Source organism: Mus pahari, chromosome 22, assembly GCF_900095145.1.
Source record: "Mus pahari chromosome 22, PAHARI_EIJ_v1.1, whole genome shotgun sequence".
Taxonomy (NCBI): domain Eukaryota; kingdom Metazoa; phylum Chordata; class Mammalia; order Rodentia; family Muridae; genus Mus; species Mus pahari.
The window spans coordinates 20,244,257-20,263,510 of NC_034611.1; the positions used below are offsets into that span (position 1 = coordinate 20,244,257).

Here is a 19,254-nt window from a genome sequence, read left to right on the forward strand (position 1 = left end):
GCAAATTAGGCCCTGGATTACTAAGGGGTGAGGAATGAGCGGGACACAGGCATCCCATGTATTTGGAGCCCTGACTTCTTTTCAAAAAATGTGCAGGGGTGGGTTGCCTTCAGCATCGCGACTACTGGTTTATCTCTACACTGGCCAGAGGAGCAACTGGTATCCCTAACCACCCCCTCAGCAAAAGGGGGTTGCGTGCCTTGTACCCACACTCTGGGCTCCTCACTCAGCCGAAGCGGCTCCGGTGGTCGGGCTCATCTCCTTTTGGTCCCGCTGACTCCCACCACGGCCAGTCCCGGGCCGCTGTTCTCTCCCCTCCTCCCGCTCTCCCCGAGTGTTCTCCGGCTCCCGCTTTGTTGCCCGGGCTTGTTTCTGCCCCGGGCGCGCCGCCGGCCCAGTGCCAGGTCACGTGCGTTAGTGACAACCTCTCGCAGGGCGGCCCCGGAGGCCCCCGCGCAGCCGATTGGTCGGCCTGGGGCTGGCGCGGCTCGGGGCGGGGCTGGGAAGCCGATCAGCTGTTCCCAGAGCTGCACAACAACAAAAGGACCCGGACGGGCCGGTGGCGGCCAGGGCAGCGACCGCAGCGCAGGAGCCCGGCCTGTCGCAGCTACCTCAGTACCCGCAGCGCTGCTCGGCTCACGTAAGTGCGGGCTATACAGGCAGGAGGGCGGCGGTTGGTTGCCCGCTCTCTGGCTTTCCTACCCGACCCTCTCCCTGCCGTGACGTGCACGGCGACACCGAGAACCTGCGGGTGACGGGAAACCTGCTCCGTTACCCGGAGACCCGCCCGACCCCTCCTGACCTCGCGCATCACCGAGCCTGCACCTGTGGGGAGAGCACTTCCCGTCGCTTCCGTTCTCATCAGTTTGATCACTGGTATTTGGGGTGTGCTAGAGACTGCTGTGGGTTCTAAACACTTCATTTCAGACAGTCGCGACTGCCCTGCGAGGCCCCAACTTTGCTTATTTAAGCGGAGGAAACTTGGAGGCACGGAAAGATTAAGTAATTTTAAGGCCACACAGCTAATTAAAAGGAAGCGGTGTTTACTATCTGCAGAGGGATTTCACGTGCAATTCCTTCATTTTGCTTCCACTTTCACGGTATGTTTACTCCGTGTAAAAGTTCATAGTAGATTAAGGAGAACCCCTTTCCACCTGTTAACTCCTTAAAGACTAAAGCGTTCCTGGATGAAAGAGCCCTTTCAGAATACTGAGTAGTTTTGAGAGAGAATAGTATGACTCTTGAGTCTTCGGACCGACATCATTACAAATGCCCCAAGATCTTAAAATCACATCCTTGGCGGCGATTGTAATACTTTTCATTGGCAGGTGTGAAAATACTAGGCAGCTTGTACAGCCTCAGCCACTATAATTTTCAAAGTCCTTGCTGGAAACCATGGCCTAAATTTTGTGACCAGTGTCTCTTTTGTTTTTCATCTTGTCTTTTATTCCTTTCTGCTCCCTAGTGTATTTCTCTTGGAAATGACTGCTTTCAAAAGTTAGGGTTAACAAAGCAGTGAATTACCAACCTAACTGCTCTCTGTTCACTGTCTTCAGACTTCAGAACAGGATGTGGTGAGTCCTTAGGGGAATAATCTCCTTGTAAATTAGCTAAACAGACAGAGGTGTAGGGAGCAAAGACAACTTTCTTGGCTTGGTATTTTTGTAGTTCAAAATTGATTTTTAAATTACTTGAATCAAAGGTGACCCATGCCACCAAGTACTGAACAGGTGGCAGTGGGAGAATCAGTTCAAGGCCATCCTTTGTTTCTGACTAAAAGAACAAACCTTTTTATTAGCATCTTTGTTTTTCTGAACTGCTAGGTTCTCTTCTTCCACCATGTAGATTCTGGGGATCACACTCAAGTAATCAGGCTTGCCACCAGACACGTTGACATGTTATCTTTCTGGCTCACAAGTAATTGTTTTAAGGTTGCTTTTCAATGGTCTGTTTAGCCAGCTGGTATTTCAAAACTGCATTCATCAAAGTTGTGGGTGCTTTTGTTGTTGTTTTTAATTTTAAAGATGTTTTTGGAGCCGCCTACTGGCAGCCAAAGCCACTGAAAAGTGCTAGTCTCTGAAGTTTTTAGAATCAGACTGGCAGGAGCCTGAGGTCATGTGCAGGGAAAGCAAGGCACCAGGTTGGAAGGATTCCTGCCCTACTGCTGCCTCGACACCAGCTCACTTGCTGTTGGGCAAGTTATTTCCATTTCATTCTGGAGCTCCGTTTCCTCATCACAGGTCAGAGAAATAAATATCTCAACTGGCTATCACAAACCATAAGAATTCTGAGATAGCATGACCCACCTACAGACTCTCACCTGAACAAGCTCCAAGAATGGGTGGTGGGGGATGGCCTTCCCCTGCTATATAAACTCTGAAATTTATTAAACTTGTGGGCTTTGATCAGGGGAAAACAAGAGCAAAGAAGTGGTCAAACTAAGCCAGTTTTCACTTTTAATTAACATTTCACCTTGCTCTCTAAGGGACTAGTACATAGAGCAAAGCAAACAAAATGCAATTTGTAGAATTTGGCAGGACATAAATAAATAAGAAAAACCTGAAACAGGACTCGTGAAGAAAAAAAAAAGAATTCTGAGATAGATAGATTCATCCTTCAAAGAATAAAATATATAACTAATTCCTACATGTGGTAGAAGGACCAAGTTTCCAAAACCAACAGTTAAGTCCACACCATCTTTCCCTGGATATGTATCTCAAAACTGAGAAAAGTGCAGCTGGGTGGTGGTGGCCCATGCTTTTAATCCCAGTACTAAAAAGGCAGGTAGATCTCTCAGGAGTTTGTGGCCAGTCTGGTCTACGACTTCTGGGACAGCTAAAGCTACACAGAGAAACTGTCTCAAAACAACAACAACAACAACAACAAAAACCAAGAAAGACATACCAGCAAGATCTTATAAATTAACCACTCCACTGTTAAGTTCTCAAAGGAGAATGTTTTTACCCACAAGTAAACTCAGCTACTTCTCTGTCCACAAAACATTTTTTACTCATATGTGATAAACAAGATAAAATGTTAAATTTTAGGTATGACTTTTTAAAAATTATGCCTATAAGAAAAACAAAAAACAAAGGAAAATGGGCCAGATGCTAACAATGATTGAACAAAGTGGCGGAACAGAATCAATTCATCCTTATGTTCTCAACTTATTATGACTTACTTTTGCTCATCTTGGAGATTAAAAAAAAGATACCATGTATTTTTTGTAATGGAGGATAGAGATATTTTAAAGCATGTAAACAATAATGGGTAAATCTTCTTGGGCAGATGATCAATGACCATATGAGCAAACTCTGAAGCCTTGCTGCTCCTCTGGTTTCTACATAGAACCTGCTCCCCTCTTGGAGCTACCCTCTCTGGGTAGGTGTCAAAAGGAATAGTGACTATTAGAAGGGATATTTTCTGGGTCATCTGTGGAAGGACAGGGTATTCAAGTTTAGGACGAGTTTTAAAAGATGTTTAATTTTAAATTGGGTTAAAATTAAAAATTAAGAGATGGGTATGGTATATATACCTTTAATCTCGGAGTGGGAAGGTAGAGACAGGTGGCTTTCCTGTGAGTTTGTGGCCAGCCTGGTCTCCATCAAAAGTTCTGGGGTAGGCACATAATAAGACCTACTTTTTATTTAAACAAAACAACCTAAATTGAGGGACTGGCAAGACAGTTTAGTGAACACAGGTATGTGCTAGTGTACACACACACACACACACACACATGAAAATTTTTAGCCAGGCAGTGATGGTACATGCCCTTAATCCAGGCACTTGGGAATCAGAAGCTGGAGGATCTCTTGAGTTTGAGACCAGCCTGTTCTACAAAATGAGTTAGTTCCAGGGCTACACAGAGAAAACCCATCTTGAAAGAAAAAAAAAAATTAAAAATTGTAAACCAACAGAACAGTTTTAAAAGTTAAGATTCAAGCAGGGCATGGTAGAGTCCAGATATTACAGGCATAACCAGCCTCCCTGGGTTTGGCTGTAGCTAAAGGGGGACAGTTTGCAGTTGCCCCAATACCCTTGATCTAGCCATATTTTGTGGCTTGTAGTCACTGATAGGGCCTGAATCCAAGTGCCAAGTTTGTCCCAAGGTGGTATCATAGGTGGAGGTTAAGGCTCTCATTCAGGATCACTGAAGAATCCTCCTGTGGATTCTCTCCACTCCACAGCAGCTCTAGTTAATTAGAGCATAGAGCCTTAATATCTAGTCTCTCTCAGCTCATTCAGCATAGTTGTACTTGGACTGATAGTTGCCCTCATAACCTAAGATAAATTGGGAAAGTTTGAAAGTGTCTTTACTCCCTCTTTCTTACATGCTCAAAACCTTTCATGTACACTCAACCTCATAATGACTCATCCTTTGGGTCAGGCAGACCACACAGTCCATTTTTTCTATAATTTCTCTTGATTTCTGTTAGTCTGCAGTTCTCACAACCTGATCATGTTGTTTCCAAGACAGTTTCAGAAAAACTGGTTACACAAGTGATATTTCCTGTTTACCCACTTTTAATAATTAATGGCTGGGGATGATACAACCCCAAAGTGTTTTAATGTCATGTTTTGAGATGTTTTGCCCTTATATGCAAACAATTGTGGCATTCTATTCTATAAAAGAGAATGGCCACAGATGTTTTAGCTGCACAGCTCAACTATTCTTTAAAGATGCTTTTGAACGTGAGTTGGGCATTGTATCTCATGTATGTAATCTCAGCTGATGCAGAAAGATCACTGTTTCAAACCAACCTGGACTAGAGTTAGAGTGAGACCCTGTCCAAAACAAAACAAAACAAAGCCTATTTGTCATTCCTCTTGTGTTGATACCTCCTAAATGTGCACACCTGGCTAAAACCACATCCCCAAACTTGTATTCTACTGCCTAACATCTCTAACATGATACATTCCCCTAACTCAGCACAGCAGTAGCATCCATCATGGTAGCCCTGCCTCTAAATGGTCCTATTAAAACTCGACTTTTCCAGAAACCTGGTTCTTCCTGACCACCCCTCCCCCTTTTTTCTTCTGAGACAGGATTTCTCTGTAGTCTTAGCTGTCCTGTAGATCAGGCTGTTCACAAACTCCTGAGAGACCTGCCTGCCTCTGCCTCCTGAGTGCTGGGATTAAAGGCATGGCCACCACTGCTAGGTTTTTGTTTTTAAAATAGCATTTCACTATGTACCCCAAGATGGCCAAGAAATTCGATCCTCTAGTCACAAACTGTCAAATGTTAAGGTTAAAGATATGTATGTCCATGCCTGGGGTTCTTGTCCTTTTTTTTTTTTTTTTTTTTTATTTTTTTATTTTATGTATATGAGTACACTATATACTATTGCTGTTTTCAGACACACCAAAAGAGGGCATTGCATCCCATTACAGATGGTTGAGCCACGATGTGGGTTTTGGGAATTAACTCAGGACCTCTGGAAGAACAGAGCTTAACCAAGCTGAGTCACCTCTCCAGCCACCCAGGGGTTTCTCGTCTTAATTTCTTCCCTCTAAGGTCCTACAGGATCTGGTCCTACGTGGTCCCTAGCTGCTTCTTGTGACCCTGTCTGGATCTTAAGTTATCTGAACACTGCCATGCTCTTGCTTATGCAGGCTTTCACAGTGTTCTGTCTGCCCCTTCTCCACTTCAGATCTCAGGTATCCAAGGTCACTTACTGGAAAGCTACACTAAGGAGGTCTGAGGACCATCTAGTATTATTTCTGCTACATCCATAATTGTACTGTTTCACTTTCTTTTTTTTTTAAGATTTATTTATTTATTATATGTAAGTACACTGTAGCTGTCTTCAGACACTCAGGAAGAGGGAGTCAGATCTTGTTAAGGATGGTTGTGAGCCACCATGTGGTTGCTGGGATTTGAACTCTGCACCTTTGGAAGAGCAGTCGGGTGCTCTTACTCTCTGAGCCACCTCACCATTTCACTTTCTATGGATTCTTTTTCACTGCTGGCCCCGTGTCCAGTACTATGCCTTATACATAGTAGGTACTCACTACATATTTGTAGAGTTTATTTGTGCAGGGAACTTTGAGTCAGGAAAGCAAAGAAATATTCTTGAGAAAATAATTAAAATTTATTCTTGATGTGTGTTCGGTTTACTATGCTATCAGATAGCCAGGTAGAAATGGGCACTTTTAACTGTACTTTGTGCTTAGATAAAATAAACTGGGTTTTGTCATTTAGAACTTACCAGAACTACCTAAAGTAGGAGCCATTATCAATTGAAGTAACTTCCTCAATCTTGTTTTAAAATGTGTGTGTGTGGCACATGTGTTGAGGTTGGAGGATAAGTATGAGTTGGTTCTCTCCTTCTACTCTGTTTGTCTCAGGGATCAAACTGAAGTTATTAGGCTTAGAAGCAAGTGCCTTTACCACTGAGCTGTCTTACTGGCTCATCTTCCTAACTACCCCCAACATATCCCCCCAGATTTATTTATTTTATGTGTATAAGTGTTTTACCTGCATGCGTGTATATGTACTATGTGTATGCCAGGTGCCCTCTAGAGGATGTCAGATCTCCTGGAATTGGAGTTTACAGATGATTGTGAGCCACCATGTAGGTGCTGGGAACTGAACTGGTTATCTGCAAGAGCAACACATGATCTTAACCGTATTGTCTCTCTAGCTCCATCTACCTAAGCTTTAAAGTGAGAGAGGGGGAAACCAAGCTTTGAGTACCATGTGCACACTGACTCCTGAACCACTCACTCCACAGAGAATAGTGTTGCCAGCCCCTGTTCTTGTATGGGTAAGTTTCCACAGTATAAAATTTCCTCATGCCAGTAATATACAACAAATATAAGATGTATTGAAAGACATACACAATGAATACAAACAGCAGGACAATAGGGTAGGGAAATGATGGCTTGGCATCATGGTGGAAGCAAGAGAGGATTGGAAGTAAAGGCCAACCTTATCTCCAGAAACAAAAAAACAAAACAAAAAACCCCAAACAACAACAGCAACAAACTCACAACAAATAAAAATAAACAACCCTCTTCTGTTTTATTTTAGGGATGATGACTCTTCTTGCTCTTCACTAAGTTGAAGAAACACTGTGCACTTTAATCTCCCGTCAGTGACATTGGGCCAACTGAAGACAGGGTTTTGAAATCTCAGCTATAAAGATATCCAGCCAAAGTCTCAATCTTGCCTTAACAATGTTTCAGAGACTGAATAAAATGTTTGTAGGTGAAGTCACTACTTCTTCCAGCCAAGAACCAGAATTTAGTGAGAGAGAAGATGATGAATGGATTCTTGTTGACTTCATAGGTAAGGCATATGCAACAATTAATTATCACAAGAAGTGGCATCCAGCGCGCTATGTAGTTGACAATAATCTTAAATACTCTTGATCCTCCTGCCTTTATTTCCCCACCACACCTGGCTCAAAAGTGGGAACTTCTGGGGCTGGAGGCTTAGCAGTAAAGTGCTTCTGCACAGACATATATCTTCTTAGTATCCTCAAACATGAAAATATATATATATATATATATATATATATATACATACAGAAAATGTGAACTCTTAGTTTTGTAACCCCTAAAGCCTGGTCCAAGTAGAGGGGCTTTGATAGGAAACCCTCATATGAACAACAGGAACTCACAGGGCTCATAATAAAAGTATAGGAAGTCCTAATGTCACTCTTCAATGTCTGTGTAACAGTACACAGAGATTGGAAATTGTAATTGTTACAAGCAAATAGAAATGCCTTTGTGAGCATCTGTTAATATAGTACTGTCCTTTATTCTGTGCTGTGATCGATCTTGACGGGTGACCCCACAACTGACTTCTGTCCTCCCTATGCATTGTGGGTCACAATCTAGATACCTGCACTGGTTTCTCAGCAGAGGAAGAGGAAGAAGACGAAGACATTGGAGAAGAGTCCTCAGCAGAGCACACTTCTGTCTTCTCCTGTTTACCTGCATCTTTGGAATGCTTGGCTGACACCAGTGATTCCTGCTTCCTTCAGTTTGAGTCCTGTCCAATGGAGGAGAGCTGGTTCATCACTCCTCCCCCATGTTTTACAGCAGGTGGATTAACCACTATCAAGGTGGAAACAAGTCCTATGGAAAACCTTCTCATTGAACATCCCAGCATGTCTGTCTATGCTGTGCACAACTCCTGTCCTGGTCTCAGTGAGGCCAGTTGTGGGAATGATGAATATAACTCAAGTGGTCCCAGGTATGCTGCAAGCACTTCATTCTCGGCATAAGTGGTCTGATAAGCAGAATTTTATTTCTACATAGAACAAAGACTTAAAACTAACTGTGCTAGAAATTTATTTAAGTAACTTGGGCTATAAATACAACATTCAGGTCAAGATAGATTTTTATAAGGTTATTAATTGTAGCATGCCTCAGTTGTATAATAGAAAGCCATCCTTTATAAAATCATGCTACTGAAAAAAGACTAGTATTTCTAAAAAGTATATTAGAATGTAACTCTGGTATATTATAGTCTAGATTATTTTAGGGTATTAAATTCACCTAAAATTTGTCTCAAAATTTATTTTCTTCTATATATTCTTAGCTAAGTCATCTTAAATGGTGCTTAATCTTGAAAATCCAAGTATTTGTTCCAAGGGCTGCCCTCAGAATTCAGAAATGATGTTGTTACATGGTAATCCGAAATGGAGACAGGTAAAGGCCCAGGAAGCTCAGGGAAGGGAAGTGAGTTAAGATTAGTGTGTTCCAAATCCACCTTCCAGATACTCTGTGGCCTTCATCAAGAAAACATTCTCAGGAATACATCCCAGATGATTCTCACAAAAACCAAGTCCTCTTCTCCATCTCATTTGCTTAGAGTCTGGCTAATCCATCATGCATGTCCATGGAACATGCCCTATGACATCAAAGCATGTTGTGAGTGTTGCCACTGACTTATTCCTTCTTGTAGGTAGAGGGTTCAGGTAAGTCTGGATCCTTTGGAGTACTGCACTGTCATCTGAAGGGCTCCTTTTGCATGATTTTGGCTGTGGCTCCACTGAACCACGGAATAGAGCTGGTTTCCCATCGATGGAGTATAAATAAAACCCAGGCAATGCTAACCTTTCTAGAATTACTATCCTCTTAAGTCCCAATACAACAGATGCATTTTAGCAAGGCTAAATGTATTTCCTCTTTCTTGTACCAAAACAAAAATCATGTCTTTATACAATCACAAAGTACCAGGCATAATCTGGGTCTTCAAGTGGCACTTTATTGAAAGCCATAATTTTGCTAAGTTAAGTGTTTTCAGCATCCCAACTAAAATTTAAAATATAACTTGTTTATGCTGATTTAATTGCATTATAGTTGCTTTAAGCATTTCTTCAGTTCTTAAAAATTCTTCCCTACTGATTCTGATTGCATCTCTGTGGAATCCACTCAATAATTTAACATGATTAGGGACTAGAAAGATGGCTCAGTTATTAAAAGCACTGGTTGCTTTTTCATGTAACCCAAGTTCAATTCCCAGAATCCATGTCTGTTCATGACTGTAACTCCAGTCCCTGTGTATGATGCCATCTTCTGGCCTCTATGGGTACTGCAGATTTACAAGCAGGCAAAGCATTCATATACACACAAATGAATAAAACCTCAAAAAATTTATACACATAAAAAATAACATGGTTAACAAATTATCACTTTAAATTTATTTACTGGCATTTGATACTTTTCAGTACTAACGTACATTTTTGTGTGTATAATCAGCAGCTTTGCATAGTAATATATTACAGCAGATATTCACTGCCAAAAATTTAAATATGTAGAAATGACATCCCTCACGATCCACAGATGAATACTATTAACACCCCAGGAATGTCCTATGTTGTTTTTACTATATGGGTTCATACCAGTAACTATTCGCCTATACTCTGAACCCACTTAGGGGCATGCTTTCTATAGTATTAATGCACATACGTAGAGTACAACTAAAACAGATAGCATTAAGAAATTAATAGAGGGCTGGGATACAGCTCAGTGGTAGAGTGTTTCAGATCATACTCTAATGTTCCCATAAGAACCTAGCCCTAGAGAGTATTTCATCACCTTTATTAAACCAGCATCTGTGTACTATACCTGGACTTTAGTGTTTGTAACTTGATGCCACAGAAGTTGGTTTCGCATTTCTACATCAAAAATATTAACATGTAGGACCAACAAACAGTTTTCATAAATGAATTATCAAAGGCCAGACATGGTGGTATGTGATTATAATCCCAGCATTTAGAGTGAGGCAGGAGGATCACTAGTGTAAGAGCAGCTTGTAATACACAGTGAGATACTGTCTCAAAAGGGATATATGTGTACATAAGTTTCTAAATCAAGGTAGAATCAAGTGTTACCAAAATGGCAAGACTTTATATAGTAAGCATTTCTTACTTTCTGAGCAAGCGATAAACCCTGTCCTTCAAACATCTTACTTACTTACACTCTGTCCTCAGGGTATCAGTAGAGACCACATGGGTATGAAGCTAAGTACTTACAATGGCTTTAGAGTGTATGTTTTTTTGTGAAAGTTTATGAACAACCATAATTTTAAGTAATATATGTCTTCAATTGCCCATAGTAAATCACTCTTAATAAAGAAAAATGACCCTGTCCTAATAGTAAAATTAAAGTGGCATTTTAAATCTTACTAGTGATTTAATAGTTCACCATTTAACATTTGTAGGGCCAGAAAAAGCTGCTTATAAGACTCACGGGCACAGAGTAAGTATGTTTACTTTGGGACCATATGATCTGTGTTATCAGTTTGAGCAGGGAGACTAGGAACTCAAATGCCCACCTTCTAACAATCATTGAGTTTATATTAGTTTTTTTTCTATTTGCTTGTTTCCTTCTTTTATACTTTTATTTTTCCCTACTACTAGGGATCAAGCCCAGGGCCTTGTACATACTGGACAAGCATTCTACCATTGAGCTGCATCCCAACCCTCTGTTAATTTTGTAGTGGGATCTTTTAGTTCTACTGTGTGTATGCATGTGCATGCATGCATGTATATGTAAATAGTTTCCTCTGATCATTTTAGACAAAATATTTAACTACCCTTCCTGAATAAAATAACTGGTAAAAAAATCTTAAAACTCAGACTGGGACATAGCTCAGTTTATAGAGTGCTTGCCTGGTGTACAAGAAAACTTAGGTTCAGTTGCCAGTGAATAAACTGGATGTGGTGGTACACACCTGTAAACACAGCCCTAGAGGGGCATAGGTGGGAGAATCAGAAGTTCAAGGTCATTCCTGGCTAAATCGAGAGCTTGAAGCCATCTGGATAGAATAACCTATCCAGGAATCATCTTAATCCTCCTAGTTGTGCTGAGAATGTAGCTATCTAGTCAAGCATTTATCAACTGTGCAAGAAGCCTGAGATCAGTACACAGCACTGCAGAAAATGAACTTTGTTACATGTTAATATACCTCATACTAATTCAACTTGATTGGCTTTTAGTATAGAAAACAATCTTATTATATACAACCATGTTCTAAGATACATGGTTTTTGGTTTGGGTTGGGTTTGGGTTTTTGAGACAGAGTTTCTCTATGTCGCCCTGGTTGTCCTGGAATTAAAACTCTGTAGACTATACTGACTTCCAAATTCAGAGCTCCACCTGCCTCTGCCTCCTGAGTGCTAGGATTAACGGGGTGCACCACCACAGCCTGGCTTAAGGTACTGGTCTTAAAGCACTTCCATATAAATGTCATTCCAAAGTATGCACTTCTGTGGCATAAATAAAAAACTGATGTGTGTAATAGGCATTTACCTCTTACCTAGAAAAATGTAAAGTTGGTGGAATATCCTTATGTGCATTTTTATGAAATATGATTCACATGTTACCTAGGATATTTTACTTGTAGCCAAAAATCATCTGTGAAGGTACTGTTGGTATATATGCTTTTTGATCAAATTTGAAAATTAAGAATGAAATATCTTCAAAACAGTTGAAAGCTGGGTGTGAATGGTTCATACTGGTAATTCCAGCATGTGGGAAGCTGAGGCAGGAGGATCAGTAACTCAAGGCCACTGTAAGCTACATAAGAAATTGAAGGCCATTCATCCTAAGCTACATGAGACTAAATAGAATTGCAGGTGTTCAGTAGACATAAGTTCTCCTGGGGAACCACATTAAATTCACTCAAGAGTATGAAGCATATTTTTAATTAGCTATCTTTGGACAATACAGTCTATGTTTTCTATTAATCTTTCAGCTAGGAGTTATGACACATTTGTAATCTAAAACTTGGGAGGCTGAAGGAAGAGGATGGCAAAATTGAGGGTAGCCTGGGCTCAATATCAAGACCCTACTTCAAAAACAGTAACAAAACAGTTGTTGGTATCTCCCTTCTACTACTCTCAGCAAATGGTCACAATATATAAGCCTGTCTATCAGCCATGAGGCTCCAAGTTCTTACCCAACCATAGACAAATAAACGTAAAAAAATCTAATTATTAAGTAACTTTATAAGTAATATACTCTGTTATTGATACACTTACTTTGGTCTATTTCAGAATGGAAGCCCAGAGTGAAATGGAGAAGCACATTCACTGCTGTGTTGCAGCGCTTGCTGCTCAGGCAACATTTTTGGAACAACCCAAGAGTTTTCGCCTTTCCCAGTGGATAAAAGGACACAGTGAAAGACAGTCTCTGAAGAGAAATGGCCTCCGTCGCCAGAACCTTACCAGAGATTGCCACACTCGACAAATGAAGCACAGTGGCTGGGTGGTTCACCAGCCCTGCCCACGCCAGTACAATTACTGAGAACATTGAGATATGTTGGTTTGTTTCCTTAGGTTTTGTGCATATGTATGCGTGTACAATGAAAGTGCTGTCTCCTTCCAGCCAAGTGAAGACCAATCGCCTAGTGTATCAGTGTGTTAGGACACTATCACAACCAGATTTTTGTGCTGTGTATCACATAATGCCTTGCTCCTGACAATTACTTTTAAAAAAACCTTTTAGCATATTTTTGGAAACATATCAATACAGTGACAGTGTTTGGGGTTGTCTTTAAGTACAGTAAGGTATATGTATGAGTTAGCATCTTAAGGACATTTCTAACCCCAAGTCTAAGAATAGACATCTTTTCAATTTCCTTTATTTTGTATTATTTAATCTCTTGTGTAAGCAAAAATTTATTCTCAGGGTCAGTCATATACTTTATTGACCAGTACTTGATAGCCTTTTCTGTATATAATGAGTCCATTTTTACACTAACACAAGCATTAACAGGTAATTTTTGCCATGGATATAATGGAATTAATGGTTGAACTTACTTTTGAAAGAAAACTTGACATATTTCTGTATATATGGTCCCCCCCCCATTAGTCATTGTAGTTCATTGTGGAATTCAGGTACATTAACTTTGGTGAACAATATAGTCAGTAATTCTGATGTGACTCCACGATATGGTACAAATAATACAGATGTCGTGGCCAAAAGCATTTGTTTAATATGCAAAGGGAAAAAAAATCAGACCCATGAGATGATATCTGGAATCTATTTGTAGATAACCCACAGAGCAGTCAGTATTTGGAGATGTCTAGATTCCTAACTGCCAGCTCAGCTAAAAATGCACAAGCGTGTGCCCAGGCACTCAGTGACTTCATGCTTGTGTCTGCCACAAGAAAGGGAGAGACACAGTGGTAACTCCTCAGACATGGAGCCTGTCCTCCCAAGGGATTTCTGGTGGCATCTGTTCGTAGCACCTAAGTGAAGGCTGATGGGTTGGTTTCCACAAGCTTTTGTTTTTAAACTTCACAGTATCTTTAGCCACTTTGGTCCCTGTTTCCTCCACAGCAGGGGAGTACTAATACTTACCTCCCTCACAGAGTTGTGAGGATTATATACTGATTGGAAGTGGGGCTGTCAGAACTGAACTCTGAACTTCCAGGGTCTTTCTACTGAACCTAGCTGTGGGAGGCTACGGCAGTTTACTGCCATGACTATTCTTCAGGGTTGGTGCTAATGAGGCTAGAGCACAGGGTTCCACTCATATATACCAGTTAGCGTGGTGTAGAGGAAAGTCCATTCTCTTACCTCTATCTGGCCAGCTCTTTTTTTTTTTTTTTTTTTGGTTCTTCAAGACAGGGTTTCTCTGTATAGCCCTGGCTGTCCTGGAACTCACTCTGTAGACCAGGCTAGGCTTGAACTCAGAAATCCGCCTGCCTCTGCCTCCCAAGTGCTGGGATTAAAGGCGTGCGCCACCATGCCCGGCTGGCCAGCTCTTAAAAGAGCAGTTTTGATGGATTTTGGTGAGCCATCCATACTTGCAACCAACTTTCTGGAAGATTAAACCCATTTACAGCTTGAAGCGCATTCTACTAAGAATAATACCATTGCCATATATTCAAACTGCTCATTTCCCTAGCCCCTCTGCAACCATGACTAAACATTTGTTTATGAAATAATTTCAAGGAAAAACGAAGCATACTGTTATGTGCTATGTATTATCCCTGAAGCAGCTTGATGCAGGGAACCCTGGTAATTTTTCAGGAAGGTACAGTGCTTTTTGCTGATGAGGCTGGGCATTTAGAGCTGCAGTCAGATGGGGAAGGTTAAACACTGGCTATGATTAGGTGCCAGGCAGGATGTCTCCTTAGAACAGGAATCTAGACTAATTCTTAAGTCTTTTCCATATTGACTTCCCCTTTTATTTGTTTGTTTTCTAATTAAGGGGCCAAGTCTATAGAGTTTGTTAAACTGAGAAGTTGTTACTATTTGTTTTCATGGAGGTGTGCATATTTTATACCACAGCTATTATAGGGTCATATGTTGGTAACTTGAAATAGACCAGTTAAGTGTCTTCTGGACAAAGGTTCTGAATACATGTAGCTTTGCCCCTACTCCCTTACATCACATGAAAGCTGTGTCTCACAAGCTGGAAGGTCAGCCATCAGAATTTGTTTGGCCAACATGAATTGGTTTGTGTATTAAACTATACTTTTTTTGTTTTTGTTTTTAAAAAAAACCTTTCCATCACATTTATCCCTTAAGTACATTTACATCTCTGTCACTTACTGACTTTTCATTTGCTTTGTCTATGCTTAGTGTTTTTTTCCTGTAAACCAGCAAACAAATCAATTATTGGGATTTTTTTTTCCTTTGGGGTTAAGATTACCACACCACCTATAGTAAGTAGGTAGCACGTCGTGGTTTTTGTGTGAAAAATCTAACGTTTATATCTAAAATTGGCACTTGTAAGAACTGAAGAAAAAAATTTATATAACTCAATTGAAGTTCTTAATCATTAGGCGTTTTGTTAGGCAACTATTGTGTGTTAGATACAAGTCTAATAACACAGAACAATGTTAACCTGTTAAACATTTTTTTGGAAACCTGGCCAAAAATACATTTTATTAGTTGATTACTCATTATCATCATCACCACCATTTTGCTGTTATACCTACTAGTGGTTTACAGTGTTCTTCAATGCACTGAAAGTACAAGTGGTAAGAAGACTCCAAGAGTTGAGGATGTAGTTTAGTGGTAGAGGGTTTGCCTAGCATGTGCAAGGTCCTGGGTTCCATTCCCAGCACTGTAGGGTAAAAACAAAAGAAAGAAGTAAGACTCCAGAATTTAGTAGCACTGACCATTTCTAAACCAATAGCTTAGAATAATGCTTGCAAAGTCTGGAATACATGGTATGTTAGATCCCACATTCCCCAAGTTTGTATTTTATGTTAAACATGTTAGAATGTGTATTCTGTTAATTACTATTTCCTGGGTTATACTCTGTACTGTATATAGGGACTTAGAGCTCGCCATACTCACCTTTTATGACAATTTGTACTTGTATGGTTGTATAGGTGGGGAATTTTTTGCAGAGATGCAAAAAGGTTGGATTTTACTTCCCACTGCAGAAAGATCAAAACAAAACAGAACATTAACTTTCTGTATATTTTTCCAATTCCCATGCAGATTGTTCTTGTTTTATTAGTTCCTTGTAGCAAAAAGAGTGTTTACTTAAAACTTGTGAGGGCTCATATGCCTGACTGTCATTTTTGTTTCTCAAATCTGTACAGGTTTACAGTCTTCGCTTTTGTTAAAGTCTGAATTGCTTTGCTATTTTGCTCTGTCCTCACAGAGGTATTCAGTCTCTGTATACTCTTAAAAGAAGAAAAAGCAAAGGAGGGTATCTTCTTTATCCTCATTTTCTTTGAGTTGGAAACAAAAGTGTGTATGAAGGACTACAACTAGAAGATAGACATTTAAATGCATTTAAATAAGCTAGTGGAAAAAAAGTTTTTACCTTTTTCTTTCTGTTTTAGAGATAGTTAAAAGACTGCTCCTTGTACTGGGAGATACCAGTGTATGCTTCTATTGTTGCCTTGAAATTATCTTTTTATTTTTTAAGGCCTATAGATACTATTACCTTTAAAGTCTTTAAAGTTAGGTAGTTTCATGCCATCAGCCTCTAATGTATTATAAATAGCAACCCTATCTTCTTATTCTGTTAAAATTGTATTTGAACACCTGCCTATTTTACAAACTTACATATATGACAGTGTTGTCTACTTTGTCATAGGCCAGTTTCTCTTGAAATGTGACACCAATTCAAGTAGCTTAGATGCAGAGAGATACCAAGAATAGATGCAGAAAGGCAGGAATAGGTGCAGAGGCAACAGTATCCTTTATGTGGAAGAGAAGTTACTATTCAGAGGAAGGCAGCTTAAATGGATGATGTTGTGTGTGTATCATTGGTAAGTTTCCTTGTGATATTGAAAAATGTTTCTAATTGTTAAATGCCCAGTTTGGCTTTGTACTTGCCTGATGTTTTAGTATTGTTTTCTAGATGGACTTGTAAAAACCAAACAGTGATTTGTCAGGTTAGAGGTGTGTATTTGGGGGCCTCAGGTGTGTGTGTGTGTGGTTTTGTTTTCCTCCAGAAGTTTTGAACTTTAGTCAATAATTGTGTGTGTTATTTTTAAGAAGTGGCTTTATTTTTTTCTCTAGTAAAATTGTGAACACATTTGCCTTCTGAAGGCAGAATATGAGCTATGGATTCTGAAAAGTATTGTAGGTTGTACTGTGTGCCTTCTTAATGTGTTTATGGGCACAATATTTTCTCTCATCAACTTGAAATTAAAGGGGACATTTTGGTTAGATTATATACTGTACACCAATCTATGCATAAACGGCAGCTTGTTTTCTTGAGCCACTATCTAATTGTTCTTTTTTTTTTAATTTTTTATACTGATTGGGTCAGAGATGGTCAGTTTTATACAGAATGAACAGCACAGCACTTTGCCAAAAACAAAACAAAAAAAACATGTAGCATTGCTTAAACATTGTGTATTAATATCAGTTCTTTGTAATGGGTTCAGTAGTGCATTTTGCACTGCACAGAGTTACAGTTTTTTAATCTGTCAGTAAATAAAATGTCCTTTAACTTAACATGTGGAGGATTCTTTTATCTTCATGGTCATTACTCTTGAAAGTAATACAACTTAATTAAAACTCTTGCTATTTAGCATTGCTTTGTGCAAAAAGTTGTTTGATATACACTAAATGTTTCTTTTAAAGGCATGTTGCTGAACACATGAAATCTCAATATTCAATAACTGCTAGGGCAGAAGCATTGTTGCAAATACAAGGCCAGCTTGGGCTACACAGCAAAACCCTGTCTTTTTAAAAAGCCTTTGTTAACACATATTCCTTTCTTTCTTTCTATCTACCTATCATTCATATATATATATATATATCTCCATCTAAAGTGGAATTTAAGGGTGATCTCCAACTAGTACTTTCCCCTTTAACCAAACTATTCCTTTGGGGGGAAAGGCTGTATGGGTACTAAGCTTACATGTATATCTGTGTACCATTTGCATGCAGTGCCCATGGGAGGCCAGAAGAGGGTGACAGATCCCCTGGGAGTAGAATTATAGACAGTTATGAAATCAGTTACCAACCTGGAATCAAACCCAGGTCCTCTGGAAGATTAACCAGTGTTCTTAACCACTGAGCTATCTCTTCAGTCCCCAAATTATTTTTCTTGAGACAGTGTCCCAGAGTGGTCTTGAACTCTTGATCTGTTATTTTTCACACTAAGGTAGAAATAAACTTGCATTTGAAGGGCCAGAACTTTAAAAGTAAAGAATTTTCTTCTAACATGAATAAACTTCAGTTTTTCATTAAATTTTTCTATGTATGCATCTTGTGTGTGTGTTGTTGAAGGGAAGAAGCTAAGTAAAAGTTAATGCTGGGTGTCTTCTTCAGTGGCTGCTGCTTTATTTTACTGAGGCAGGATCTCACATGAACTTAGAGCTCTCCAGCTTTCTCGAGGTGGCCACACACTACCTAATACTTGACCTGGGTGCTGGGGCTCTTAGCTTCAGCCTCCATGCCTACATAGCAAGTGTTTTACTCACTGAGCACTACCTCTTTTAAGTTTTGCCAAAAAGGAGGATATGTTCAAAAATTACCTCGATAAACCTCAGTCTAAAAACTCTTAGTAAAATGCAACGCCCAAACTTAAAATCGGAGAAACCCTTTCTCGAAAAAAAAAAAAAAAAAAAAAAAAAAGGAGAAATCCATTTTGTAGTTCAGCATTTACTGACAGCCTCCTAAAGATAAGGCCCTGGGGATAGCAGGAGGCTACAGACTGTGGGAACACAGGGAGGTGTGAGTAGGCTAAAGCGGAAGTGAGGGCATGAGGAGGGAAAAAGGATGGCAGTGACTAGTGCAAGCTACTGAGGATACAAGCAGAGTACATATGGTCTATGCTACCTGTCTGCCAGCCCTTTAAAACCAAATCACAGGCTGAAAATTACCCATCAAATTTTTGGCAACCATACCCAAGGGTTAAATTGTTCCAATAGAGAAATCAAAATATTTTATTCAGTGATCTCTCATTCTAAATCCAGCCCTCTCAGAAGTTTACACAGGTGAAAATGATTAGCAAAGAGATGACTATGCTTTTTCTGAGATAAACCAATCCTCTGAAATCACAACATAGGCTGACCTGGTAGCATAGAGCTCCAGACCCCACCCTGCACCAGCTTGCCTGGAAACACCAAGGGACTCAGTTAAGGCCACCAAGAACCAAGTACAAATCTCAGGAGTCTCAAAGAGCATTCAAATGGTCATATGGCGTTATTTGAGGGATCTTTTTCTCTGAGGAGTCTAGACTGTGCCACTCAAGAAGGGAACCACTAGCCGGGCGTGGTGGCACACACCTTTAATCCCAGCACTCGGGAGGCAGAGGCAGGTGGATTTCTGAGTTCGAGGCCAGCCTGGTCTACAGAGTGA

At 40.1% G+C, this 19,254-nt stretch overlaps 1 protein-coding gene and 1 long non-coding RNA gene across 4 annotated transcripts in view; one reads left to right on the forward strand and one right to left on the reverse strand.

Annotated features, from left to right (window-relative positions):
• The first annotated feature begins 536 nt into the window (after positions 1-536).
• Positions 537-14,078, forward strand: Tp53inp1 (tumor protein p53 inducible nuclear protein 1). Of its 3 annotated transcripts, XM_021222218.2 has the most exons (5): positions 537-640; positions 7,034-7,291; positions 7,846-8,203; positions 10,679-10,716; positions 12,516-14,078. In XM_021222218.2, the coding sequence occupies exons 2-4, from the start codon at positions 7,180-7,182 to the stop codon at positions 10,698-10,700; spliced, it is 492 nt and encodes a 163-aa protein (XP_021077877.1). In that variant the 5' UTR covers positions 537-640; positions 7,034-7,179; the 3' UTR covers positions 10,701-10,716; positions 12,516-14,078. The 3 variants fall into 3 exon arrangements, with proteins under 3 accessions (XP_021077877.1, XP_021077876.1, XP_029389250.1); XM_021222217.2 differs by lacking the exon at positions 10,679-10,716; XM_029533390.1 differs by lacking the exons at positions 537-640; positions 10,679-10,716 and adding an exon at positions 664-1,100.
• Positions 14,079-14,170: 92 nt separating this feature from the next.
• LOC115062893 overlaps positions 14,171-19,254 on the reverse strand; it is a 10,638-nt gene continuing 5,554 nt past the window's right edge. Inside the window, exons 2-3 of the long non-coding RNA XR_003842801.1 lie at positions 15,778-15,860; positions 14,171-15,541 (exon numbers count right to left, since the gene is read on the reverse strand). This is a non-coding gene — a long non-coding RNA (uncharacterized LOC115062893). The remainder of the gene's footprint in view (positions 15,542-15,777; positions 15,861-19,254) is intronic.

Bases quoted from the DNA above. Each gene is read 5' to 3' on its own strand.
- Tp53inp1 (XM_021222217.2), top strand. From the start codon at position 7,180: ATGTTTCAGAGACTGAATAAAATGTTTGTAGGTGAAGTCACTACTTCT. The intron at 7,292-7,845 runs GTAAGGCATATG...GTCACAATCTAG, and splicing joins GATTCTTGTTGACTTCATAG to ATACCTGCACTGGTTTCTCA. The intron at 8,204-12,515 runs GTATGCTGCAAG...GGTCTATTTCAG, and splicing joins TATAACTCAAGTGGTCCCAG to AATGGAAGCCCAGAGTGAAA.